Genomic DNA, 25,096 nt, shown 5'->3' on the forward strand with positions numbered 1-25,096 from the left:
AGCGACGCAATGCACAAATGCACAACGCACAATGCACAAATGACTACAGCTTACATGCAGCAGCGATCTTGCGTACGTACGTGTGGTTAACAGCAAGTATAAATCAGCCAAATGTCCCACTCACATGACTTTCAGATTTAGTGATTTTGTGGCCTTCATTTCAGTTTTTTAACATCGATATTTAAATGTTCAGCATATTTTATTTAGTATTAATAATTAAAAATATATATGATTTGGATTTTAGGGGTTCTTGGCTTCGGGGAGCCCACCTTTACCTTGTGCTAAGTCCGCCCCTGTGGGCTCCCTGTCCTATTGCACACTACTAGTCTCAACCAGATGCCCTGCGATCCTTTTTGGAAAGCTTTCTCAACAAAATAATTCTCCTTCTATTCGTATCTGTGAAGAACATTTATTCAATATAATGATTAATGTATTGGTATTTTCGTTTACATTCCTAGTTTGTGTCATTGGAATCCCTCATAATCACAATCCATTTTGAATCTAAATTGCTTCTTTATCTTTTCTAATGTGTGTCTGTAGGTTGGATGATGTTCTGGTCGGAGCGCCCCTGTATATGGATCGGGAGTTTGAGAGTAAGCCACGAGAGGTGGGCCGGGTTTACCTCTACCTACAGGAGGACACACTCCTCTTCTCACCTCCCATAACACTCACCGGTGTACACCTGTTTGGACGCTACGGTAGCGCCATCGCTCCTCTTGGAGACATCAATCAGGACGGATACCTGGGTAAGCGTACGTGTGTGTGGGTGTGTTTCTATTTTTGGCTGTTTTCGGTGGTCTCGCATGTCAAAAGGCAATAGCTCTTTCTACTCCTCCACATTTCCTGATCTCAGGCCATGTTTAGTCTTGGGCGAGGAGGAAATCCTATTCTAATGCTAAACTCAATCAGGATTTAGGAGTTCAGCTAGTGACCCAGCAACCCTGTCACTTGTTTCCTGTTAGGAGTTGCATGACCTGCTCTAACGCGTGTGTGTGTGTGTGTGTGTGTGTGTGTGTGTGTGTGTGTGTGTGTGTGTGTGTGTGTGTGAGAACTAGTTTCACTGCCCGTGTGGAAACCAAATGTCCCATAAAATGACAGAATAAACAAGACATTTTATACCCTGTGGGAATGAAAGTATGTTTCTATGAATAGATAATAGAGATTACGTGTAGTAATAACAAATGTGTGTGTACTTGTGAGAGTGTGTATATACAAGTCTGTTTTTACTGTGCAGATGTGTGATAAAGACCTTCTGTTGCCGAGTTCAGAGTGTCCTTAGTTTTCACATTTGTTTTCGCTGTCCACAGTGGCACACTGTGTCCTAATCTGAGTTGCAATTATAAATTCCATCAAAGTCATTTTAGCTCTTAACGATACCAAAAGAGACTTTTATTCAAATTAAGCAGTGTGCAACATGTTAGTAATTAATCCAATGTTGAGACAAGGTGTAAAGTATTGCTACATAATGTTAGAACACTCAAAAGAAGTATTGTTTAGACATATTTACTTAAATAATGCTGACTGTACTTTGCTTGAAACAAATTTTCAGAACAAACTCTTCAGTGGAGTCTCAGAACCAGATCTTAGCCAGGAAGTGGTTGCTATCATTCTTCCTACTTCTTCAACTTGACTCTGAATAATATCTTGTGAAAGCACAGGGCTGGAAAAAGTATTGAGAATTACATTTAAGTGAAAGTGTGCCAAAGTTTAACTCAATTAACTGTGGAAGTATACAGTTTAAAATGTACTCAAGTAAAAATAAAAATAAAACTTTTAAATCTACTCAAGGATTTAAAAAAGAAAGTAAATGTTGAAATTATTAAGTGATGAAATTAAATGTTTGATGTGAAAAGTTGTATTACTTATCTAAAACATATTTAACTTTTATTATTTTAAAGCAACAACAGCATTTTGCCTGGAAACATTATTCAAGCTCTGTACGTTTGCTGGTCATATGCATGACTAACACTGTGTAGTTTGCTAATGAAGTAATCAGATGTAAAATATCCTCGAAATAATCAATATTAAACCATTAGCTAGAATTTGACTGAATGTCTAGCCAGTTTATGTTCACTACCGGAATCTGTGCTAGTCTATGACATTAGCAAAGAAAACAGGCTAACTTAGTTAAATATACACTCACCGTCCAGTTTTAATAGGAACACCTGTACTCCTGCTCATTTGTGCAGTTATCCATTCAGTCAATATTGTGGCAGCAGCACGATACATAAAATCCTGCAGATACAGGTCAAGAGCTTCAGCTAATGTTCACATCAAATATCTGAATGTGGGGAAAAGTGTGATCTCTGTGTTTTTAACCGTGGCTTGGTTGTTGGTACTAGATGGGTTTGAGTATTTGAGAGTATTTCAGTATTTCGGTTTGAGTATTTCCAAAACTGTTGATTTCCTGGGAATTTCACACACGACAGTCTGTAGAGTTTACACAGAATGGAGCGAAAAACAAAAAACATTGAGTGAGCGACAGGATGGAAAATGGCAAGATTGGTTCAAACTGCCAGGAAGGATATACAGTAGTAACTCATATAATCACTCTTTATATCTGTGGTGAGCAGAAAAGCATCTCAGCATACACAACACATTAACCTTGTGGTGAATGGGCTGCAGTAGCAGAAGACCACATCAGGTTCCACTCCTGTCAGCCAAGAACAAGAGTCTGAGGCTATCATGGGCATTTGAAGACTGTCCAGTTTCAATGAACCTGTGCCCATGATTGGCTGATTAGATAATTGCATGAATGTACAGTTGTTCCTAAAATCTGCAAAACTTACCCCAACATGCGTTTTCAAATAAGATGGAGTTCACCACATATTACATGAGTCTTTGCTCTAGTGTAATGAAACATTTTCCTGAGCTCTGGTGGCTTATCCATATTCAAACACACGTTTATAGCTATAGCGCTAACTACATTGTGTAGCATGAGAAGGTCACCACAATTGACGTATTAACACAATTTTGTTTCTCGTTTCTACTTTGATGAATTTGATTGGATGCTAAACTAAGCCCATTTAATTGATATATAGCGCATAGTCATTGGCTGGACAAGAGAAAAAGAGACCTTCAAGATTTGTGACAAGTACAACGAAGGTCTAAATAAGGAGTAAAAAAACAGATTTTTCTTGAAAATTTAGTAAGAAGACGAGAATTCCATTTCAGTAATACTCAAGTAAAGTATAAATATGCCAAAATAATGCTTAAGTATCATAGTAAAGTATAATTAAAATTAGATTTTAGTTGTAAAAAAGAATTTTCCAATCCTCTAAAAGTAACATAATTTCTGAGCATTTGTACTTCAAGCTTAACCACACCACATAATTAGTTTGGGATAAAGTGCGTGAGGTTCCAGGCTTATTACTCCTGTAAACAGTTTTGCTACGTTTTACAAGCTGTACCAATTAAAGCTGTTAACATTCTACTGTATCAGCTCAATTTAAAACACATTCATTTACTGAAACTGCTTAACACTAAATTAACACTTTGCATTAATGTAGAAATATAATAGCTCTTAACAATTCTGTCTATAATAGCTATGTCTATAATGCTACCATTAACAATTGCAAAAATTTCATGAAATCTCATGAAGCTGAGTGACAGTTTGCAGTAATTTGTAATATTTGAAAAAAAGATTGGATTGGGCTCTCCTCAACCATCACTAGTGTGTAGCATCCATGTGGATGATGCGACGGCAGCCATAGTGCACCAGAACGCCCACCACACAACAGTTATTAGTGGAGAGGAGAGATTGATGTAGCCAATTAAGAGATGGGGATTATTAGGGGGCCATGATAGAGAAGGGCCAATGGGGGAATTTCGCCAGGACACCGGGGTATACCCCTACTCTTCCCCTACTCAGACCGCAGTCTGCTCAGTCTGATGAGTTTCCAGCTGCCAAAACACAGACCAAGTTGGTCAAACTGGTAGACCATATTTGTCATCTGGTAAGATATTTCCTTGTCTTAACTGATCAATAAATATTTGAGGTGACCTTATAGTTGTGTTAATTTTTTAAACAGATATTGGCATTAGTAGCATTAATACAGAGGCTGTTTCCTTTCTACCAGCTGATAAACATTGTCTACCAGGTTTCCCAGTGTATTGGCAAATGGTAGCCAGTCAGATCAAGCTGGATTTTTCACCAGGGAAGTGTGTTAGCAAGTTTCCATGCCAAAATAGGTGACGTCATAGTCATAACCGAATTGTATGTTGCTCATACCTAAAAGGACAGGAAGTTAAATGGACATGGCTTGGACGTAATAAGACCACAGAAGCTAGTTATAGCCGTCTGAGTGTTTTGTATAAAGTAAATACATCGCTCATCACGGTTAGCTGGCTAGATTGGTGCTAACAAAAGAAAAACATGGAGGCATCTGTGTTTTATTCACACTTTGTAGCTTGAATGCACAGAGGTCAAAACCTGAGAAGGTGTGGACCTCCAAAACAAACATGTAAACTAGTCTCACACATACATACACACACACACACACACACACACACACACACAGTATAGAATTAAATTAGTTTCAAACATATTGAACGCAACTTTTAATGCAACAAACAAAAATATACAACGAGAAAGAAGAAAAACATTCTGAAACTGAAAACAATGAACTCCGTGGCAGAAATTTTACATAGCCTTCAAATAAACAGCATTCTTTGTTAACAGTTTTCTAAGCTTCCTTTTCGCTCATCATGGTTTATGAAAGCGCTGCCAGAGTTTTTGTTTATGTTGTTTATGACGGTGTTGTTTATGTTTGTTCAAGTTTACGTTCGCCATTCGGTCACAAACCTTACGTGTGGGCATGGCTTAACACCGATTTACTCTCAGTGGCTACTGAGATTTGGATCGACAGCTCCCTGAGCAAGAAGTAGAGACTTCAATTTCGCAAATTTTGGAGAGCATTCTAGATACGGTTCTCTACATAGTTATAGCATTAGTACTTTGTAGTGGAAATTACTTACTCAGTCAGTATATTAGTACGTAATTCTTTTTTGAGATTTGGTTAGTCTCATATGACTATTTTTTCAAGATGAGCTCTCAGGAACGGCAAGGAGCGTTATCATCATCATCAATGTCATCATCATCATAATCCCCCTCAGCTGGACCCTACAGATGTCGATTACTAGCCAATGAGAGGAGAGTTTTTGTGCCAGAATGGTGAAGGTAAACTTGCGGAGAAGTGTAAAAGCGTAATGAAAACTCTGGCAGAGCTTTCATAAACCATCATTAGCGAAAACCAAGCTTAGAAGATCATGTTAAATTTTTGCCACTGAGTTCATTGTTTTCAGTGTCAGAATGTTTTTCTTCTTTCTCAGTGTATATTTTTGTATATATTTTGTTTCTTGAAAACTTATGTTTAATACTTTAATTCCATACACACAGCTGCATGTAATATGTGTACATGGTTGCACTCTTCTGTACATAATATAATATACACACACATTGTGTGTGTGTGTGTGTGTGTGTGTGCGCCTGTACCCCTGTGAATACACATTACACTGTTACTGGAATGAGAGGAGATTAAAATTTCCGGAAGGCATGAATTTAAAATGTGTATCTCAGATACTGCCGACACACACTCAAATCTCAAGCTATAATTTGTGTGTGTGTGGTGGGGGGGAGGGGGGGGGAGGGGGGGGGTAACCAAACACCCTTCGATTTGTGTATCAAGAGTACATCAGGGATTAATTATAGTGTATGCAGCATGCATGTTCAGGATGCTGCTATGGAAGCCTATGAATCAAGGTTCTTGGATAAACTAGAGAGTCATTTCCAAATTGAAATTTGATGTTGATATCAATCACTGAGGCCAGTTAACCAGCTCATGTTAATGGTAGTTGTTATGTCTGTTTTTCCATATTTGCCTCCAACTATGGGTGACTTATCCAAATCAAGTATGTCTTACTGAATGTGTGTGTTCTGTTTCGCTTGCTCCATCTCCATATCACAGAAAAATGATGCAGATCAGTACAAAATGAGCCTCCACCCATGCCTCTACTGAGCATCCTGTGCACATCTCTAAGTCAATGTACGACCGCCCTAAGCAAAGGAGCGATTATGTTGGTGAAAGTGCATCCGGATGTGATTAGTCAGGTCTGGGCCACGCCCACTTTGCCTTTCTCTCTCTGAAGCAGGAAAACAACATGGCATGCACTCATGGCTATGAAACAATGTATTTATAAGCATATATTCTACATTAGTGCACATTGCATACACAAAATACTGTCTTAATGAAGAGAGGTTAATATTTTGTTCAGTTTGGAGCTTTTTTCCCACAGGTCAGTTGCTTTGTTCAGTGAACTTGAACTTCCAGGTTTCTGGTGCCAAAATGTCACAAATTAATCCATATATCCTGTATATAGATTCACCTAGATGTGTAGTTTTATTCAGAAATATAATTGTTAAAAACAAAAAACAAAATTAAATACCCACTATATCTCTTCTTCAGATCTGTTACTTGCATTAGTTATGGAAATTTGAAACTAGGGTTGCACCGATACCAATATTAGATCCTGTTATCAGGTTATTGGTCTGATACATGAACAAATAACCATGGTGACTTAGTTTTTAGCATGTTTGCCTCGCACCTCCAGGGTTGGGGGTTTGATTGCATGTTCTCCCTGTGCTTTGTGGGTTTCCTCCAGGTACTCCGGTTTTCTCCCTAGTCCAAAGACATGCCTTGTAGGCTGTTTGGCATTTCCAAATTGTTCATAGTGTGTATTGTACCCTGCGATGAGTTGGCACCCCATCCAGGGTGTCCCCCATCTTGTTCCCCGAGTTCCCTGGATAGGCTCCAGGTTCCCTGTGACCCAGTGTTGGATAAGCAGTATAGAAAACAGATGCATGAACAAATAACATGAAATGACGTTGATCGGGATGTATTCCAGACCGGTCCACTATCATCATGTGTAAAAGAAATAAAAAGATGGCTTAACTCCAACTTTTTAAAACTGAATATGGACAAAACTGAGGCCATTATTATCGAACACCTACATTCACTTAAATCATCCCTTATGACTTTACTTGTGACATTGACAGTACTCTCATTTAACCATCCAGTATTGTAAAAAATTTAGGCACCTTTGAAGCTATAAATTCCGTCTCTAAAATTGGATCCTTTCACCTTCGTCCTGTTGCTCGCCTCCGTACCTTCATTAGTCTCAAAGACACCGAAACACTGGTTTGTGGTATAGCCTCACATCTTGACTATTGCAATGCTCTCCTCATTGGTTTACAGGCTAATTCTATTGCTAGATTGCAATACATTCAAAAGTCTGCCGCTAGAATTCTTACACATACCAAGCGCTCAGCCCACATTACTCCTATCCTGTCTGAACTTCATTGGTTACCGGTTTCGTTTTGCATTAAAGGTAACTAATGCAGCTAGCTAATGCGCTTCATTTCAAATGAGCTAGCTAACGTTATCTAGAACAAGCTTAGTAGCCTGAACACGTGTGTGTGCTTTTCATGGTCACTGTGTAAACCAGTGAAATGTATATGGTGCTAAATAAATTGATCTTTGACTAACTTTATTGAGTAATACTAAGTAGGTTACTCATTTCAGTATCAGTATCCTGTACTCATACTCGGTCTAAAAAATGCATCCCTATTCCGCCCCCCTTTGGAGCTATCCAGATAAAAGGTACGAGAGAATGTAAATACGAGATAAAGGGAATGCGACAGTGACTCAAACACTTATAGCATTATCATTTTGATGTCTATTAAATGCCTGTCGTGTTTTGGCTCTGGATTAACTGTAACAGTCTCGCACAGTACAGTACTTTCTGCGTCACACAGCACAATGCGTACACAGCCATACGTTAAGCTATTTCCTCAGTTCCATGAAGCTGTGGCGGTTTCCGTGCCAACTGTCAGCCAGATATTTGCTCTGGACATTTGGCACCGTGCCAGCTGCAGTGAAAGCACTGTAGTAGGATAACAGTCATCAGGCAGGAAGAGGAAATAACCTGGGCACTCAACCCAAAGCGTGCCAAGTTCAAACTAAGCCTATTTATAGCTTAGGATGTAGCTCGCACACACACATATGTATACACAAACACTTACCATGTGGTCCGTGTTCAAGGAAATGAAACGGTTTCATGTGGTGATGTGGTGGTTATTTTGTTAGGCCTAATTAAACTTTTTTTTAACCCTCTACTGCTGTATAGTTTGCTCAGTTGAAAAGGTTTCCACAGCCAGTCTTCCCACAGCCTTTATCACGAGCTCTTTCAGTACCTCATACCCCTTTCTCCACCAACACTATCGTGGAACTTTTAACAGAACTTTAAGTCAGCCTGAGTTTGAGGGCTTAATGATTATATCAGTGTATTATACCAAATCTGCAACAAAAAGAAGAAAAATAAACTGATCCTGATTTACCTCCTGTTATGATTTTGATGTTTTTTGTTTTTTTGTTTAAATAATCATCCTAACCTTCTTGACAGTTGTTTATATATATACAGTGAGGGAAAAAAGTATTTGATCCCCTGCTGATTTTGTACGTTTGCCCACTGACAGAGAAATGATCAGTCTATAATTTTAATGGTAGATTTATTTGAACAGTGAGAGACAGAATAACAACAAAAAAATCCAGAAAAACACGTCAAAAATGTTATAAATTGATTTGCATTTTAATGAGGGAAATATGTATTTGACCCCTCTGCAAAACATGACTTAGTACTTGGTGGCAAAACCCTTGTTGGAAATCACAGAGGTCAGACGTTTCTTGCAGTTGGCCACCAGGTTTGCACACATCTCAGGAGCGATTTTGTCCCACTCCTCTTTGCAGATCTTCTCCAAGTCATTAAGGTTTCGAGGCTGACGTTTGGCAACTCGAACCTTCAGCTCCCTCCACAGATTTTCTATGGGATTAAGGTCTGGAGACTGGTTAGGCCACTCCAGGACCTTAATGTGATTCTTCTTGAGCCACTCCTTTGTTGCCTTGGCCGTGTGTTTTGGGTCATTGTCATGCTGGAATACCCATCCACGACCCATTTTCAATGCCCTGGCTGAGGGAAGGAGGTTCTCACCCAAGATTTGACGGTACATGGCCCCGTCCATCGTCCCTTTGATGCGGTGAAGTTGTCCTGTCCCCTTAGCAGAAAAACACCCCCAAAGCATGACGTTTCCACCTCCATGTTTGATAGTGGGGATGGTGTTCTTGGGATCATAGGCAGCATTCCTACTCCTCCAAACACGGCGAGTTGAGTTGATGCCAAAGAGCTCCATTTTGGTCTCATCTGACCACAACACTTTCACCCAGTTGTCCTCTGAATCATTCAGATGTTCATTGGCAAACTTCAGACGGGCATGTATATGTGCTTTCTTGAGCAGGGGGACCTTGCGGGCGCTGCAGGATTTCAGTCCTTCACGGCGTAGTGTGTTACCAATTGTTTTCTTGGTGACTATGGTCCCAGCTGCCTTGAGATCATTGATCCTCCCGTGTAGTTCTGGGCTGATGCCTCACTGTTCTCATGATCATTGCAACTCCACGAGGTGAGATCTTGCATGGAGCCCCAGGCCGAGGGAGATTGACAGTTCTTTTGTGTTTCTTCCATTTGCGAATAATTGCACCAACTGTTGTCACCTTCTCACCAAGCTGCTTGGCAATGGTCTTGTAGCCCATTCCAGACTTGTGTAGGTCTACAATCTTGTCCCTGACATCCTTGGAGAGCTTTTTGGTCTTGGCCATGGTGGAGAGTTTGGAATCTGATTGATTGATTGCTTCTGTGGACAGGTGTCTTTTATACAGGTAACAAGCTGAGATTAGGTGCACTCCCTTTAAGAGTGTGCTCGTTACTTGTATAAAAACACCTGGGAGCCAGAAATCTTTCTGATTGAGAGGGGGTCAAATACTTATTTCCCTCATATAAATGCAAATCAATTTATAACATTTTTTGACATGCGTTTTTCTGGATTGTCTTGTTGTTATTCTGTCTCTCATTGTTCAAATAAATCTACCATTAAAATTATAGACTGATCATTTCTTTGTCAGTGGGCAAACGTACAAAATCAGCAGGGGATCAAATACCTCTTTCCCTCACTGTATATATATATATATATATATATATATATATATATATATATATATATATATATATATATATATATATATCCTCATCCCCCAGCTACTAACATCACTGGTTCCTTAGTTTCAGGCTTTCCGTACCAATTCTGGTACCAGAATCTTTCTCTTTCTTTGTTTTCTCCACTCTTCTCTCTTTCTGACTATCTGTTTTTCTTTTTCTCTTGTTATTCTTCAGCCCTTCTATTTATCTTTTAGTTCTTCTGTTGCCGTGTCTGGCTTTCTGTTCTTGTCTTTCCGATGTTCTGTTGTTGTTTCTGCCTTGCTCTCTCTGTGCCTTTTTGTTCCTCTCGCTTTCTCTCTGTCTTTCTTCTTCTCAGTTTATCTGATTCTCTGTTCCTCTGTCTTTCTGATCCTCCACTCTCTGAAGGTACAAACACTTGGCATTGACATGGTATCCTAAAGGCTACCATTTCGTATTCAGATTGAGGAAGGTAAAGTTACTTCCAAGGAAGCTAATTGTAAAATCCACCTGACAGACTTGCGTATTAATCTTTCCACTTCTTCAGTGGCATCCAAGATTTATTTTGTATTTCTCTGTTGACTTTTTTTTTTTGACTTTGTTGACTTTGGTTGCAGTTTTCTATATTACCCACAATGCTGTTCAAGGCTTTAGCCCTCGCTTCATCTCTAACTAAAGAGTGCGATGCAGCCACATTTAGGTTGTCCAGCTCTCTCAGCTCTCTCTCTCTCTCTCTCTAGCTCTCTCTCTCTCTCTCTCTCTCTCTCTCTCTCTCTCTCTCTCAAGTTGAGGCTCTGCCATAACTCAGAGCAACTACATTGCATTCTGAAACTTTGGGTTTTTCCCCATGCTTCGGGGGCTCCCTCCGGGGACTCTGGCTTCCTCCCCCTAGTCCAAAGACATGTCCTGTAGGCTGACTGGCATTCCTAAGTGTGTGAATGTGTGAAATTGTACCCTGCAGTGGGTTGGTACGCTGTCCAGGGTGTCCCCTGCCTTGTGCCCTGGGATAGGCTCTAGACTCCCCTGAAACCCTGTGTAGGATATGTGGTAGGGTAAATGGATGGATGGGTGATTTACATATACACTCCATAAAAAGGGCTATTATTGTGTATAAGTGAAGCGACTGTCAAAATATGGTTGTGTGTGTGTATGTGTTTCAGCTAAATGTAGGTTAATGGTTTTTACAGTGGTCCGAGAGGAGCACTCGAAAGAGATCACTGTACCTTAGAGATATGGGTCACATGCAGTAGCAGTGTTTGAATGTGTGTGTGTGTGGTAATAGTCTCACAGGGAAGCAGAGGGAAGCGCTGTCTGTCCCTATAGAGCTTTATGCAGAAGTGAGTATCCATTTAATCTCTTTCACTGATGAAAGCCATGCTTGAACTCTTGCCAGTTTCAATCATCTCGGTGAGAAATAATGGACACAACAGGCGAAAAAATGGAGATATATAGTATGTCACGTTAGCTACGCATGCGGGGCATGGAGGGTGGGGGTAGCATTGCCTCCTCACAGCTCCAGGGCCCCCAGTTTCGATCCTCAACTTGGGTTATGATTAGAGATGCACCGATACTAAATTTCTCAGCCGATACCGATACCAATAGTTCTGCCTTTTATACCTTCTTTTAAATGAATAATAATTACTTCCACAATTCTGAAGGAAATGCAAATGAAAACTTTATTCTCTCCATTTCAGCAAGTTGTTTCACAGTAACTGGTCTCATAAACATTAACACATTACTCAAATTAACATTAACACATGATCTAAATACTAAAGATTAAAGTAAGATTTCTTCACTTATTGAATGTTATTAATTCATATTAACAGAATTAATTGAATTCTAAAAAAAACCTCCTCTTAGTCTCACATTCACTCTCCACAAACACAAGCATTTCTACTTCATCACTGAACATCAAACTGGTAATATGTAATATCAACTTTTTTTTATATATGAACATTAACTGGATATGAAATACACTACTCTACAAATATATTTTTCTGTGCAATATATACTTTTTTGTCAACTCATCTTCATTTAAATCTTTCAACAGTGTATTGGTGCTTTAATTCAGCGCAAGCAGCGCGGCAAAAAAAAAAAATTGACTCGATGCCGAAACTCCCGCTTCACCGCTGCAGCGTCCGATGTAAGATTTTACCAGTGCAGAGATTACAGAGATTACAAACTGCAGTTTAGTCGTCATTCCACACAAGAGACATCTTCTTTACACACAGAACAAAATCCATGTGTTTTCATTGCACTCTTTTGATTGACAAGATATAATCGGCCCTGATCATCGGATGATTCTAAACGGCCGATGCCGATTTTTCACAGTGTGAAAAATTCCTAATATATGAAATGACCAGGAGGGGCACACGGTGGCTTAGTGTTTAGCACGTACGCCTCACACCTCCAGGGTTGGGGGTTCGAGTCCCGCCGGGGCCGTGTGTGTGCGGAGTTTGCATGTTCTCCCCGTGCTGTGGGTATTCCGGTTTCCTCCCCTAGTCCTACCATGCATGGTAGGCTGATTGGTGTGTCTAAAGTGTCCGTAGTGTATGAATGGGTGTGTGAATGTGTATGTGATTGTACCCTGCGATAGACTGCCAACCTGTCCAGGGTGTACCCCGCCTTGTGCCCGATGCTCCCTGGGATGCTCCAGGTTCCTCGTGACCCTTAAAAGGAGTAAGCTGTAGAGGATGGATGATGACCAGGAAAAAATGCCTAGAAATGAATGAATTACAGATGTTAGTTCCATTTCTAACAGTTGATTAAGAACTCCTTGTAGCTTCATTAACAAATCACTATCTATCATATGACATTAAAAATGAAAAAAATATTGAGCTTTGTGGAGAAATCTATTTAAAGTTTGCATTTCAAACCCTGAACTAATAAATAATAACTAAACCCTGCATAATACATTTTGAGTACTCTCTTAATTCGTCCTCTTTTATCATCTCTTTTCGTCACAGATGTGGCAGTGGGAGCTCCGTTTGCAGGCGAGAACCGTGGCGGTTGTGTGTTTATCTATAATGGCGAGAGGTCTGGCTTGAGGCTGAAGGCCTCACAGGTGCTCAAAGGATCCTGGGCTTCGACTGGAATCCCAGCAGGCTTTGGGTTTACGCTGCGTGGGGACTCAGACCTGGACAACAACCAGTACCCCGGTGAGTAGGGACGCTCTTTTGTCTGTTTGCGCTCTTTATAAATGTTGTTGGTAATGCAGTCATACGAATGTTGTAGTCATAAAACCACAGAGATGAGACAAAAGCAAGTTCAGTAAGACCGAGAGCAAGGCAGAGAGAATCCAGTTTGATTTAAAAACATCTGTAGGTGTTTTTAGGGATGAATAAGGCTGTCTCAATTTTTCACCAAGTGCTTTAGTTTGAATTGCGGATGTGGTATTTTGATTTTGTTGTTCTTATAGTTGTCTTCTTGTTTTAGCCTTCAGAGTATCTACCCAGAACAATAGCATACTTTTTTTGTCATTGCATGCATGTTTGTTTGTGTGTGTGTGTGTGTGTGTGTGTGTGTGAGAGAGAGAGAGAGAAACTATGACCCCTTGAATTGTGTAATCAGCTCTAGTGCTGTAATTTGTAAATCAGAACCCTTATCAGGAGCTCACCAGGTAACCCAGAACCAAATTTAATTTCTGGGCAATCGCAGTGAGCTCCAACATCCATGATTATCCATTCCTGAGCCTGGCCTGAATTAAATTGGTGCATAAAAACTTTATTTTTGGTACTTTTCTGTGGATCAAAAACTGTGTATTGTAGTGGAGCTTTCTAAAATAATAATAATATATATATATATATATATATATATATATATATATATATATATATATATATATATATATATATATATATATATATGCACTGTATATATGACACCAACAGTTGCAAGACTTACTAGCAGATCCTGTGATGAAATAAGTTCTTGCACTTATTTTTGCATCAGACAGTCTGCTCTTGGGCTGAATTTGCTGGGACAGCCAGTTTGAGATCTGCACCATTTGTAGATTATTTTCCTTACAGCGGAATGATGTATTTCAAATAATTTAGAAATCTTTTTAAATCTCTTGCCAGACTCATAGGCATCCACAACCTTTTTTCTGAAGGCCTTACAGAACTCTTTAGATCTTGGCATGATGACACCACACACCTCAATAACAAAGCGAACACCAGACACTAGATCTGAGAGTTTTAAATAACACCTGCACTCCCTAAGCAAGTTCTAATCACTGGCATCCAATCTTGAACACCTGATTCTAATTTTATGGATTTGAAGGTGTGATAAATTTAGGGCTGTACGTACTTTTTCCATGTGACTGATCTGGACAGGGGTCAGCATGGGCACTATGTCTGGTCTGCAGCTACGCAGCCCCACACGCAGCAAGCTGTGATGCACCGTGTGTTCTGACACCTTTCTATCATAGCCAGCATTCATTTTTTTCAGCAGTTTGTGCTATAGTATCTCTTCTGTGGGATCGGACCAGACAGGCTATCCTTTTCAATCCCAACACACATCAGTGAGCCTTGGCCACCCTTAACCCTGTCGCCAGTTCACCAGTTGTCCTTCCTTGAACCAGTTTTGGTAGGGTACTAACCACTGCATACCAGGAACACCCCACAAGACCTGCCATTTTGGAGATGCTCTGACTCAGTTGTCTAACCATCACAACCTGGCCCTTGTCAAAGTCGCTCAGATCCTTACACTTGCCCATTTTTCCTGCTTCCAACACATCAACTTTGAGAACTGACTGTTCACTTGCTGCCTAATATATCCCACCCTTTGATAGGTTCCATTGTAACAAGATAATCAGTGTTATTCACTTCACCTGTCCGTGGTTTAAATATTATGACTGATCAGTGTAATTATACAATGTGATGACAGAACAACACAGCTCACAGCCAGAATGATGGCTTACAACTTGCTGATTTTTTTTTTTTTTTTTGTCAATGGCAGAAACAACATGACTGGATGAACATACCCATATTTTAGTCTGTATTATTGCAATTAACTAGCTAACTATCTTGCCATACATTGCTACATTATTATGATACTTTGCTACATTATTATGCTAACATTGCTATATTATTATGTTAGTTACCACTTTTTATCCTAGTCAATTGGGTTGCCAGGAAACCAAAACATGGGACTGGGCAACACATTAGAGCTTTCACTTGCCTGGTGGGCTGGGTAATAAATTTATGTACATCTTATCCAGGACTGAAACATTTTACTTCCTGGAAAGTTCCAGAAACCTTAGTGGAAACACACCGTATAAAGCTCTTTAGTTGGGGGGGGGGGGGGGGGGGGGGGGGGGGTAGGAAGCAGTACAATGATATATAACTTTGAATTAGCTTGACTTCTGTATAAATCAAAGTTAATATTGTGGAACAGTCACATTGTGCTTGTCAAACTGATGTGATATTTTATAAACTGTAGAAAGATTTAAGAATGAATAGACTGCTGTGTGCTGTGTTTGTACTTGGACGTGTGACTTAAAGACGTTAATAAGTTGGGTGGCAGATTAACTTTCCAGAACTCCGCTACGTCAACACTGTACAAGACCAAGCGTTTCATTCGAAAAGGAAATTGCGTGTGTGTGTGTGTGTGTGTGTGTGTGTGTGTGTGTGTGTGTGTGTGTGCAAAAGCATGTATGTGTGGTCTTTTGACGCTACAATTAAGACAGATGTTTCTTGCTAAACCCAAACCTAAATGCTGATTGAGCTGTAACATTAGCCAGCGTTCCGGCCGTATAGTTTTCTCTGTAGCAGGAAGTGTTTCATTTCTTCTGTTGCCCAGTAACACACATCTCAGTGCAGTGTCACATAGGAGTGTGTGAAGTTCATTTACACCAGGTTTGGAACTGTGCTATCATAATCCACTTCAGCTGTACTTTTAAAATAAGACCACCCTCAGTACGAGTGTTTCATTTAGAGCTTTTTCCACCCGATCTACTAGAGGAAGCAATGCAATAATGCTTTGGGTGGATTTAATCAAAAACTGAACTGGGTAATAGTTTGTTTACTTCGACTGCCACTCTCATTTTATACAGGCTCTTTTATATGTTTATATATAGAATAGGGGGTTCATAAAGGGGACTCCAGATGCAACCATTTAAGACTTTTTCCTCTCAAATTATTCCTAACGTATTGATTAGTGTTTGTTAGAGTTCAATATACTGACATAGCTCGAAGCCACACTGTAAAGCCATTTTGTTTATCTTAGATGAGATGGGATCGTATCGAGTCTTAGCTTCTGGCTTTAGAACTCATGTCTGTGGTACAGTATGAATTGTAAGTGCTTTCCATCCATACTTTTTGTGCACCAAAATGGCGTGTAAGTCTCAGTCTTCCATTCAGTTTGTCCTTCTTGGGGAGCCCATAAAGCACCCTACAATAGGGTTCTGTTATTTTACAAGAGCATTTACGAAGCAAAGAACCCTTAACTATCCAAAGGATCCTTGAGAAACCCTTGTTGTCTAAGCATATATGGGCTTAATGATCTGCCTTCCATGTTGTAGATCATTGATCATGTACATCATATGCGGAAAGGATGTAAATGATTTCATCATGGGTGTGGCTTTCTTCCAAAAAGTGCCCACGGATATGGTTAAGGAATGCTTGAAAAAAAAGTAGGAAACTGCTGAATAAACGAGAAACATATTCACCATGGCAGATTCACCCAGTTGTAAATAGTGTCATACTATAGATGTACTCAGTGGGCTACAGTCATAACATGCTGTAGTGCAAATTCTTTATAAAAACAGAGCTACAACAATCCCACATCCAAGAGACTAGACTAGGACTCATTCTTGGTCCATGACTGCAGTTCCCAGGAACACTTATCTTTTTACATTTCTGTCAACCATTTATTGCACTGTTTAACTGTTCTGAAGTAGAATAGGAACATTATTACAATTAAATTTTATATATATGACTGAGTGGTGGAGGGCATGGTGGCTTAGTGGTTAGCATGTTTGCTTTGCACCTCCAGCGTTGGGGGTTTGATTCCCATCTCCACCCTGTGTTGCATGTTCTCCCCATGCTTCATGAGTTTCCTCCAGGTACTCCGGTTTCCTCCCCCAGTCCACAGACGTGTTGTAGGCTGATTGGCATTTCCAAATTGTCCCAGTTCCCTAGGATAGCCGCCAGGCTTCCCCGTAACCCTGTGTATGATAAGAGATATGGAAAATGGATGTATAGATGACTGAATGGCCACCTAAAATCAGTTCTATATATAGTACAGGGTTTCAAGAAGGTTCCATAACTGAGGCATTGAATATAATTGGTGTTGGGGAAGCTACTTGCTAAGCTACAAGCTACTGATGATTTAAAATAGCTAAGCTACAGCTGAACGACCCTTTTGTTTATGTACAGTGTCCTCCACTAATATTGGCACCCTTGGTAAATATGAGCAAAGAAGGCTGTAAAAAAAATTGTCTTTATTGTGGAACTTTTTGAGCTTTTGTTAAAAAAAAAAAAATCACAAAAATACTCTCAAGGATATCAAACAATTGCAAACAAATCATCAATTATCATCAATTATCATCAATTATCAAAAAATATATATACCTTTCTTAAATATAGGTGTGCAACAATTGCTGGCACCCAGCTCTGGCACCCAGAGCTGTTATCTTGGCAAAGGGAGCTAGCACAAAGTATTGACTAAAACTGTGCCAATAATTGTAAAACTTTGTGTTAGCAGAATTCTAATAACATTATGTAGCAATCACTTATTATATCTTTACCTTTTTTGTGCAAGATTACAGCATAATTTCCTAAATCGGATTTTTATTTTGAGTGTCTACATTACAAATTACAAATGGCCGAATAATATTTCAGTGTTTGGACAGTATTTGCACTTATTTGTACATAGCACCGTGCAGGCAAAAGCTAGTTTGCTACCAGTGTGAAAAGTTTGTTGTGGATAATGTTTTACACAATGGCTATGTCACGCGTTTGAACATATTCAGACACCAGCAGCAAAATTAAAGCATTAAAAGCATTTTTAAACAAAAAAAGGGAGCTAGACCACCTCTTCATTCACACCTATGGACAAGTTAGCATAGCAAGTCCACCTACCTGCATGTTTTTTGGACAGTGGGAGGAAACCAGAGAACCTGGATAAAATGCTAGAACTTTAATTGTGATTGAGGTATGTACAAAACAGAAACTTATTTCAGTTCAGGAAAGTCTGTAGTTTTATAACTGACCATGTGAAAGGTTTCCCAGGCTGCCACATATATACAATTTATTAAAAGGTTCTGACACCAGAAAGAAATTTCCCTCTTCAAAGCTTTAGCTTAGCATCTATGAAGATTTTCAGTCATTCGCTTTGAATGTCTCAGTCTTTTGAGAACTGGTGAAACAACTTCATGATTATAACACATGTCCATTGGGCTAGTCTTACTATTGAGGTAATGGACACATGTTCTCTTCAACATGACGGACGGTGCCAGTGCATGTGCGGTGCAGATTTTGTAATCATTATTTGTTCAGGAGTTACTGAGCTTTATTTCAAAGTGGTTCTCATTATAGATTTTCGTAACTTGATGTTGGTATCTTTACAGATAAAACAATACCTTTGTTAATCTGGGATTTTCAGATGTCTGGGGTTTCAGAGCACACACACACACACACACACACACACACACACACACACACACACACACACACACACACAAGTCTGGCAGGGTGATATGACACACAGCAGATCCTTGAAAAACAGACTAAGAAGAAAAGCAGATTTCTCTATCAAGTGAAGTCATGATATCACAACCTTGAAAGCATACACACTTTTATCTCTGATTAGGGTAAAGACCAGGTCTCTGATTAGCCTTTGATGGTTATTATTGATGATGCGTGTGTTTGACTGGACTGCATGTGTATCAGTGTAATATACAGTGTTCTACACTAATACTGGCACCCTTGGTAAATATGAGCAATGAAAGCTGTGAAAAATTGTCTTTATTGATTAACCTTTTGATCTTTTGTTTTAAAAAAAATCACAAAAATACTCTGCTCTCATGGATATCAAAGAGGTTTATCAAATATATGTATATATATATAATGCCTGATGAGGTTGGAGAATAGGTGGAAAGGGATCTGAGACCGTTCCTCCATACAGAATCTCTCCAGATCCTTCAAATTTCAAGGTCCATGCTGGTGGACTCTCCTCTTCAGTTCACCCCACATGTTTTCTATGGGGCTCAAGTCAGGGGACTGGGATGGCCATGTCAGGACCTTGATTTTGTGGTCAGTAAACCATTTTTGTGTTGATTTTGAGGTATGTTTTGGATCATTGTCCTGCTGGAAGATCCAAACCACAGGCCCATTTTAAGCTTTCTGGCAGAGGCAGTTAGGTTTTTATTTAACATCTGTTTGCATGTGCACTTTATCTAAAAAAAAAAAAATGTTGCAGATATTATTTAGTTTTGTGTCATCTCATGTGGTTAGTGTGTTGTTTTATGTAGCACCATGGTCCTGGAAGAATGTTGTTTCATTTCACTGTGTACTGTACCAGCTTTATATGGTTGAAATTAGAATAAAGCCACTTGAACGTGAACTTGATATTTGATAGAGTCCATGATGCCATGTATCCTAACAAAATGTCCAGGTCCTCAAAACATTAAAGAGCTACTAACATATTTAACTGTTGACATGAGGTACTTTTCCATATGGCTACCTCTCTGGGTGCACCAAAACCACCTCTGGTGTTTATTGCCAAAAAACTCTATTTTGGTTTCTTCTGACTACAGAACCCATTTGAAGTTCCAGTATCACTGGGAATATACTTCAAATATATTTTTCTCATATGAATTCACAGGGGTGTCAATAATTGTGGCACACCTATATTTAACAAAGATATTTTTTTGGATTACTCAGTCTTGTGTTTGCAATTGTTTGATATCTATGAGAGTGGAGTATTTTTGTGTATTTTTTGAAGAAGATATCAAAAGTTTAAACAATAAAGACAATTTTTTTCACAGCCTTCTTTGTTCATATTTATCGAGGGTGCCAATAGTAGTTGAGGGCACTGTGCTTGTGTAACATCAGTCAGATTCTCACATGCATTGCCCACATGTGCGTTTGTATCTTTGTGGTTAAATGTGCATACACTCAAGATGAAGTTCAAGGGTGAGTTTTGTCTGGACCAGTTTAGGACTAAATTCAGAGAACCAAAGAGCAAAGGTCTTTGACATGTCAAATAGCCAGTCACAAATAAATAAATATTTGGTTCTATTTTCCAAAATATAAACAAACTAGTAGCTTAATGTAAATCACTGCAACCCTGACCAGGCAGTTACTAAGGATGAATGAATGAGTGCTGTAGATGGATTGTTCACTGCTGTAGATATAATGTTCATGTTAATGAATGTGATCTTGCTTTCCATTGACCATTCACTTGCATGAAAGTAAAAACCTCTTACTCCTATTTTTTGCCTAGTCCTAGGGATAAAAAATTCTGTTTAGAACACATTATCTGCTCAATCCGAATAACGTTTTCGTGATCATTTACATCTATATCCAATGTTTAATATTCACCAGACCTTTAGCATGGAAAATGGTGGAAAAACATTATTTGCTGTGGAGTTATTCCCAAACAATGACTTGTAGTATTTCTAACATTACAAGATGAGTAAAGGCATTGTACTAATAAATAATGTCAGGATTTTATTTTATTTTATTTTATTTTCAACAACCAAGGCATCCTTGTTCTAGAATGTTCTGCAAATACTGCATGAAATGCTCAGCAACGTTCCTGCATTCACAAACCCGTCTTCATGCTGTCTGTTTAAAAATCACACGTCGTTGATGTTTTTCTCTTTTGGAAGTAAAAGCAGCATGGTAAAAAAAATTTCGTTGGGAATCTACAGTCAGAATGAATTCATTTGTGAAAATCTTTGCATATGAACACAGATATTTACTCTGATCTCTCACAGGAGGTGATTTGTGAAGGTCCAAACCATTATACGCTACTTATAGAATCTGGCTTCATATTGATTGATTCATACTCTTTGTATCAAAAACTTCATATTGCCTATGAGAACTCAGTATGCACATGTACTTGATGCTACAACTGGGATTTCTGTATGAGTCTTGGCAAAAGGTGGACTTTGGGAGGCCACAATAAATCTCTTTGGTTAGCTATAGTTGTATTAAAAAAAACACATAATGACACAGATAGTTACATGACATAGCACAGGCCCTAAGCAGTCCAAACCAACTCTGCATTTAGGTTCAATCAAACCCAGCATCACTCAGTCCTTTCAAAAACGTCTACAGGGAGATCGTTTCTGATTGCTTTGAAGGAAATGGATGGTCAGATGGATGGAAGGATGGATTGATGGATGAAATGAGAGATGAGGAATGCAAGGTTGGAGGTGTAAGTGGGAATTGCAGTTGTTGGCTTTGTTCAGATATTTCTCTGGCAGGACAAAACTGTGTGTTTGAGATAGCTTTAACAGACGTTAGCTTCAGTTAACCCTGTGAGACCCGAGGCTAAGCGTGGCCTGAAAGTGGCCGTTTGAGCATAAAGTCTTACTTTTGACCGCAGCTTGGGGTTATTTTACACTGCTATGAAGTGACCAGTGTATAGGACATCAGCACAAGCTCAGCTTTTTAGCTGACACTTATTGAACACAAATGCTCAAAATATTAGATATATAGAGATTTTTTAAAACATTTGTACTGCAATGAGAATTAAAACATAGCAAAAGGAAGAGAACATACACTGACTGAGCACTTTATTAGGAACACCGGCACACCTACTCGTTCGTGCAATTATCTAATCAGCCAATCATGTGGCAGCAGTTCTATGCATAAAATCATGCAGATTTATGTAATTTACTGCATTCATCAGAGTGAAGAAAAATGTCATCTCAGATGGGCTGGTTTGAGTATTTCTGTAACTGCTGATCTCCTGGGATTTTCACACACAACAGACTCTAGGGCTTCACAGAATGGTGCAGTGCTTAACGTTGCTTTCCTCTGGTCACTTTTACTGTAACTAAAAAAATCTTCCTGATTTTGTTGCAGGGAGTTTTTTTTCTTGCTGCTGTTGTGTTTGGCTTTTTCACTGGGAATCTTAGGATTTCTGGAAAGCTGATTTCCTACAATGTAAACTTTTAAAAGTGCTATACAATTAATACGTAATTAAATTCAGTGCAAAAACTTCACAGGGAAGTGAATTAATTACAGTGCTGTGAAAAAGTATTTTCTGGTAGAAACCAGGATTCATGTTTCCCTCATTTATTGCAAGTTGCCCAGGCCCTGAAACAGCAGAGCATCCCCACACCATCACACTTCCTCTACCATGCTTGACTGTAGGTATAATGATCTTTTTGTGGAATTCTGTGTTTGGGTTACACCAGATGTAACAGGACCCCTGTCTTCCAGACAGTTCCACTTCTGACAAATCAATCCACAGAACATTCTCTCAAGAGGTTCGAGGATCATCAAGGTGTGTTTTGGCAGAATTCAAACGAGCCTTAATGTTCTTCTGGGTTAGCAGTGGTTTTCGCCTCGCCACTCTTCCATGAACGCCACTTATGCCCAGTGTCTTTCTGAAAGTGAAGTCATGAACAGTGACCTTTATTCATGCAAGAGAGGCCTGTAGGTCCTTTGATGTTGTCCTTGGCTCTTTTGTGACTTGCTGGATGAGTAGTTGCTGTGCTCTTGGAGGAATTTTGGAAGGTTGGCCTCTTCTGGGAAAGTTCACTACTGTGCCGAGTTTTTCCATTTGCAGATAATGGCTCTAACTGTGGTTCTTTAGAGTCCCAGAGCCTTTGAAATAGCTTTGTAACCCTTCCCAGACTGATGTATTTCAATCACCTTCTTCATCATCATTTCTGGAATTTTTTTCAACTTTGCCATAGTGTGTTACTCGATAAGACCTTTTAACCAACTTCATGCTGTTGAAAAAGTTATATTTAAGTGTTGATTTGATTGAACAGGGTTTGCAGTAATCAGGCCTGGTTGCGTCTAGTCCAGATGAACCCCGTTATGAACACAGTTTCATAGATTTGAGGAATTAGTAACTATGGGGGCAAATACATTTTCACGCAGGCCCAGTTGGTATTGGATAACCTTTTTTGCTTCAATAAATAACATCATAATTTAATAACGGTATTTGTGTTTACTCCAGTTGCCTTTGTTTTATATTAGATTTTTATTTATTTATTTCTGAAACAATTTAGTATGAGATATACCCAAAAACAGAAGAAGTCAGTATGGGACAAATACTTTTTCACAATACTGTACACTTATTCAAGTAAAAAAAAAAAAAAAAGAACTTGTCATGAATAAAGGGTTAAACCAAGCCAAGGTCTTTTGCTTTTGATTCTATTGATTCGTTCAAATCCGCCATACTAATTTGGTCTAGCCAGAGGGTTTTGACCTTAATATTTAGAGTCTGGTATGTCACAGTGTAGTCACACACTCAGTACACTAACACAACACACTTCAGGGCCCATCTGATTAAGCTGAACATTGAAATTATATAGCCAGATGTCAGATTGCATTTGGTTAAATAAGTCCATCCCACTCTCTGTTGTCAAGCGCTTCTATAGACTGAAGCAAAAGAAAGATCCTTCCTTTCTGAGTGTGTGTATGTATGTATCTCGCACTGAAATGTTTCAGAACTCTGAGGTGTTTTCTATCACAACACCACCAAACCTTGTCTCTTGGGGTCGGTTTTAGACGGGTACTTTTCCAGAATGACCCAAATGTAAATTCCTGGTTGCGGAGCCTCTTAGAGTTTTGGAATCAGCAGAGAATCAAAAAACTCTCCCACCACTTATTAGGGTTTCTGGAAGTGTGCTAGAACATTCCTGCCTGTAAGCCGCAGATTCTGGACAACTACTAGAGGCCCTCCAGGAGCAATCCGTACATCACTGCATATTAACCCACACAGGAAAAAAACAACATTCCAGTCAAAGCTCTCACTCGGAATTAAATTATTTTCGCCAGATCACTGAGTAATTGAACACACAAAAGCCTAAGAGTTGGATTTTGGTTCTACAAATGTTAGTTTCATCAGTTCATAGGTATTTCTACACCACTCTGAGAAGCATAGAAGTTTTAAATTAGATTTAATTGCAAATGCAAGTAGTGATTGATAGTCTCTCGTTCCAGGATCCTCATAATGCGGTTTATAGATGATTATAAATCAGTACATAATGATGTTTAATGATGGGTTGAGTTTGTTTGAATAGTAATTTTATAAAATGTGTGGAGAGATGATTGACAGTTATAGCTAAAACAGCTGTCACTAGAAGAAAAGAGAGCTGCCAATAACAGCAGACTGTTCTACTCAGGTGTGTGTACATGTGTGTGTGTGTGTGCATGTGCGTGTGCGGGTGCCTGTTTAAATTTGCATCTGCAGAAACTACTGTACAATATCTAATGACATTTCTATGATAAATATATGCTCTTGTTAGTTTCATTTACAATCACAAGCGTTATAAAATGTGTTGTTTATAATGATTTTTAACATTTTTTAAATTTTCTTTAACATTTCCAGTTAACACTCCATGGTATATGAAGGTGTATGTGAGTGTTTTAGGTTTGTGACTAGTTTTTTTAGGTGCTACTACTAAGTATTAACAACTTCATGTGTGTGTGTGTGTGTGTGTGTGTGTGTGTGTGTGTGTGTGTGTGTGTGTGTTTGTAGTAAGCCAAACTCAAAAGACACGATTTCAGTGGTTGGAATCCTAAAGTTGTATTGTGTTCACTCAATATTGAAATCTTTGGGAATTTAAGAAGTGACCTTTGTTATTCGGGGGTAGTAGTATCAAAACAAACATTTAGTATTAGAAGTGATAGATCTTTTCTTATTGTGTAAAGATGTGTGGGCAGTGGCACGGCATTACCTCATGGCTGGATCCTGAATTCATGTTACAGTCTGTGTGGAGTTTCACATGAACTCCCAACATTCGCGTAGGTTTCCCCCAGGTTCTCCAGTTTCTTCCCTTCCTCCCAAAAGCATGTTGGTATGGAGATTGGCATCGCTAAAATTACATCTAGGTGTG

The 25,096-nt window shown here is 39.1% G+C and overlaps 1 protein-coding gene across 1 annotated transcript in view; it reads left to right on the top strand.

Annotated features, from left to right (window-relative positions):
* Nucleotides 1-25,096, top strand: part of itga8 (integrin, alpha 8) — a 109,291-nt gene that overhangs the window by 31,374 nt on the left and 52,821 nt on the right. Inside the window, exons 12-13 of the mRNA XM_017453733.3 lie at nucleotides 541-746; nucleotides 13,029-13,220. Of these exons, the coding sequence (XP_017309222.1) occupies nucleotides 541-746; nucleotides 13,029-13,220 (398 nt within the window). The remainder of the gene's footprint in view (nucleotides 1-540; nucleotides 747-13,028; nucleotides 13,221-25,096) is intronic.

This window comes from Ictalurus punctatus, chromosome 23 (assembly GCF_001660625.3).
Source record: "Ictalurus punctatus breed USDA103 chromosome 23, Coco_2.0, whole genome shotgun sequence".
NCBI classification, from domain to species: Eukaryota; Metazoa; Chordata; class Actinopteri; order Siluriformes; family Ictaluridae; genus Ictalurus; species Ictalurus punctatus.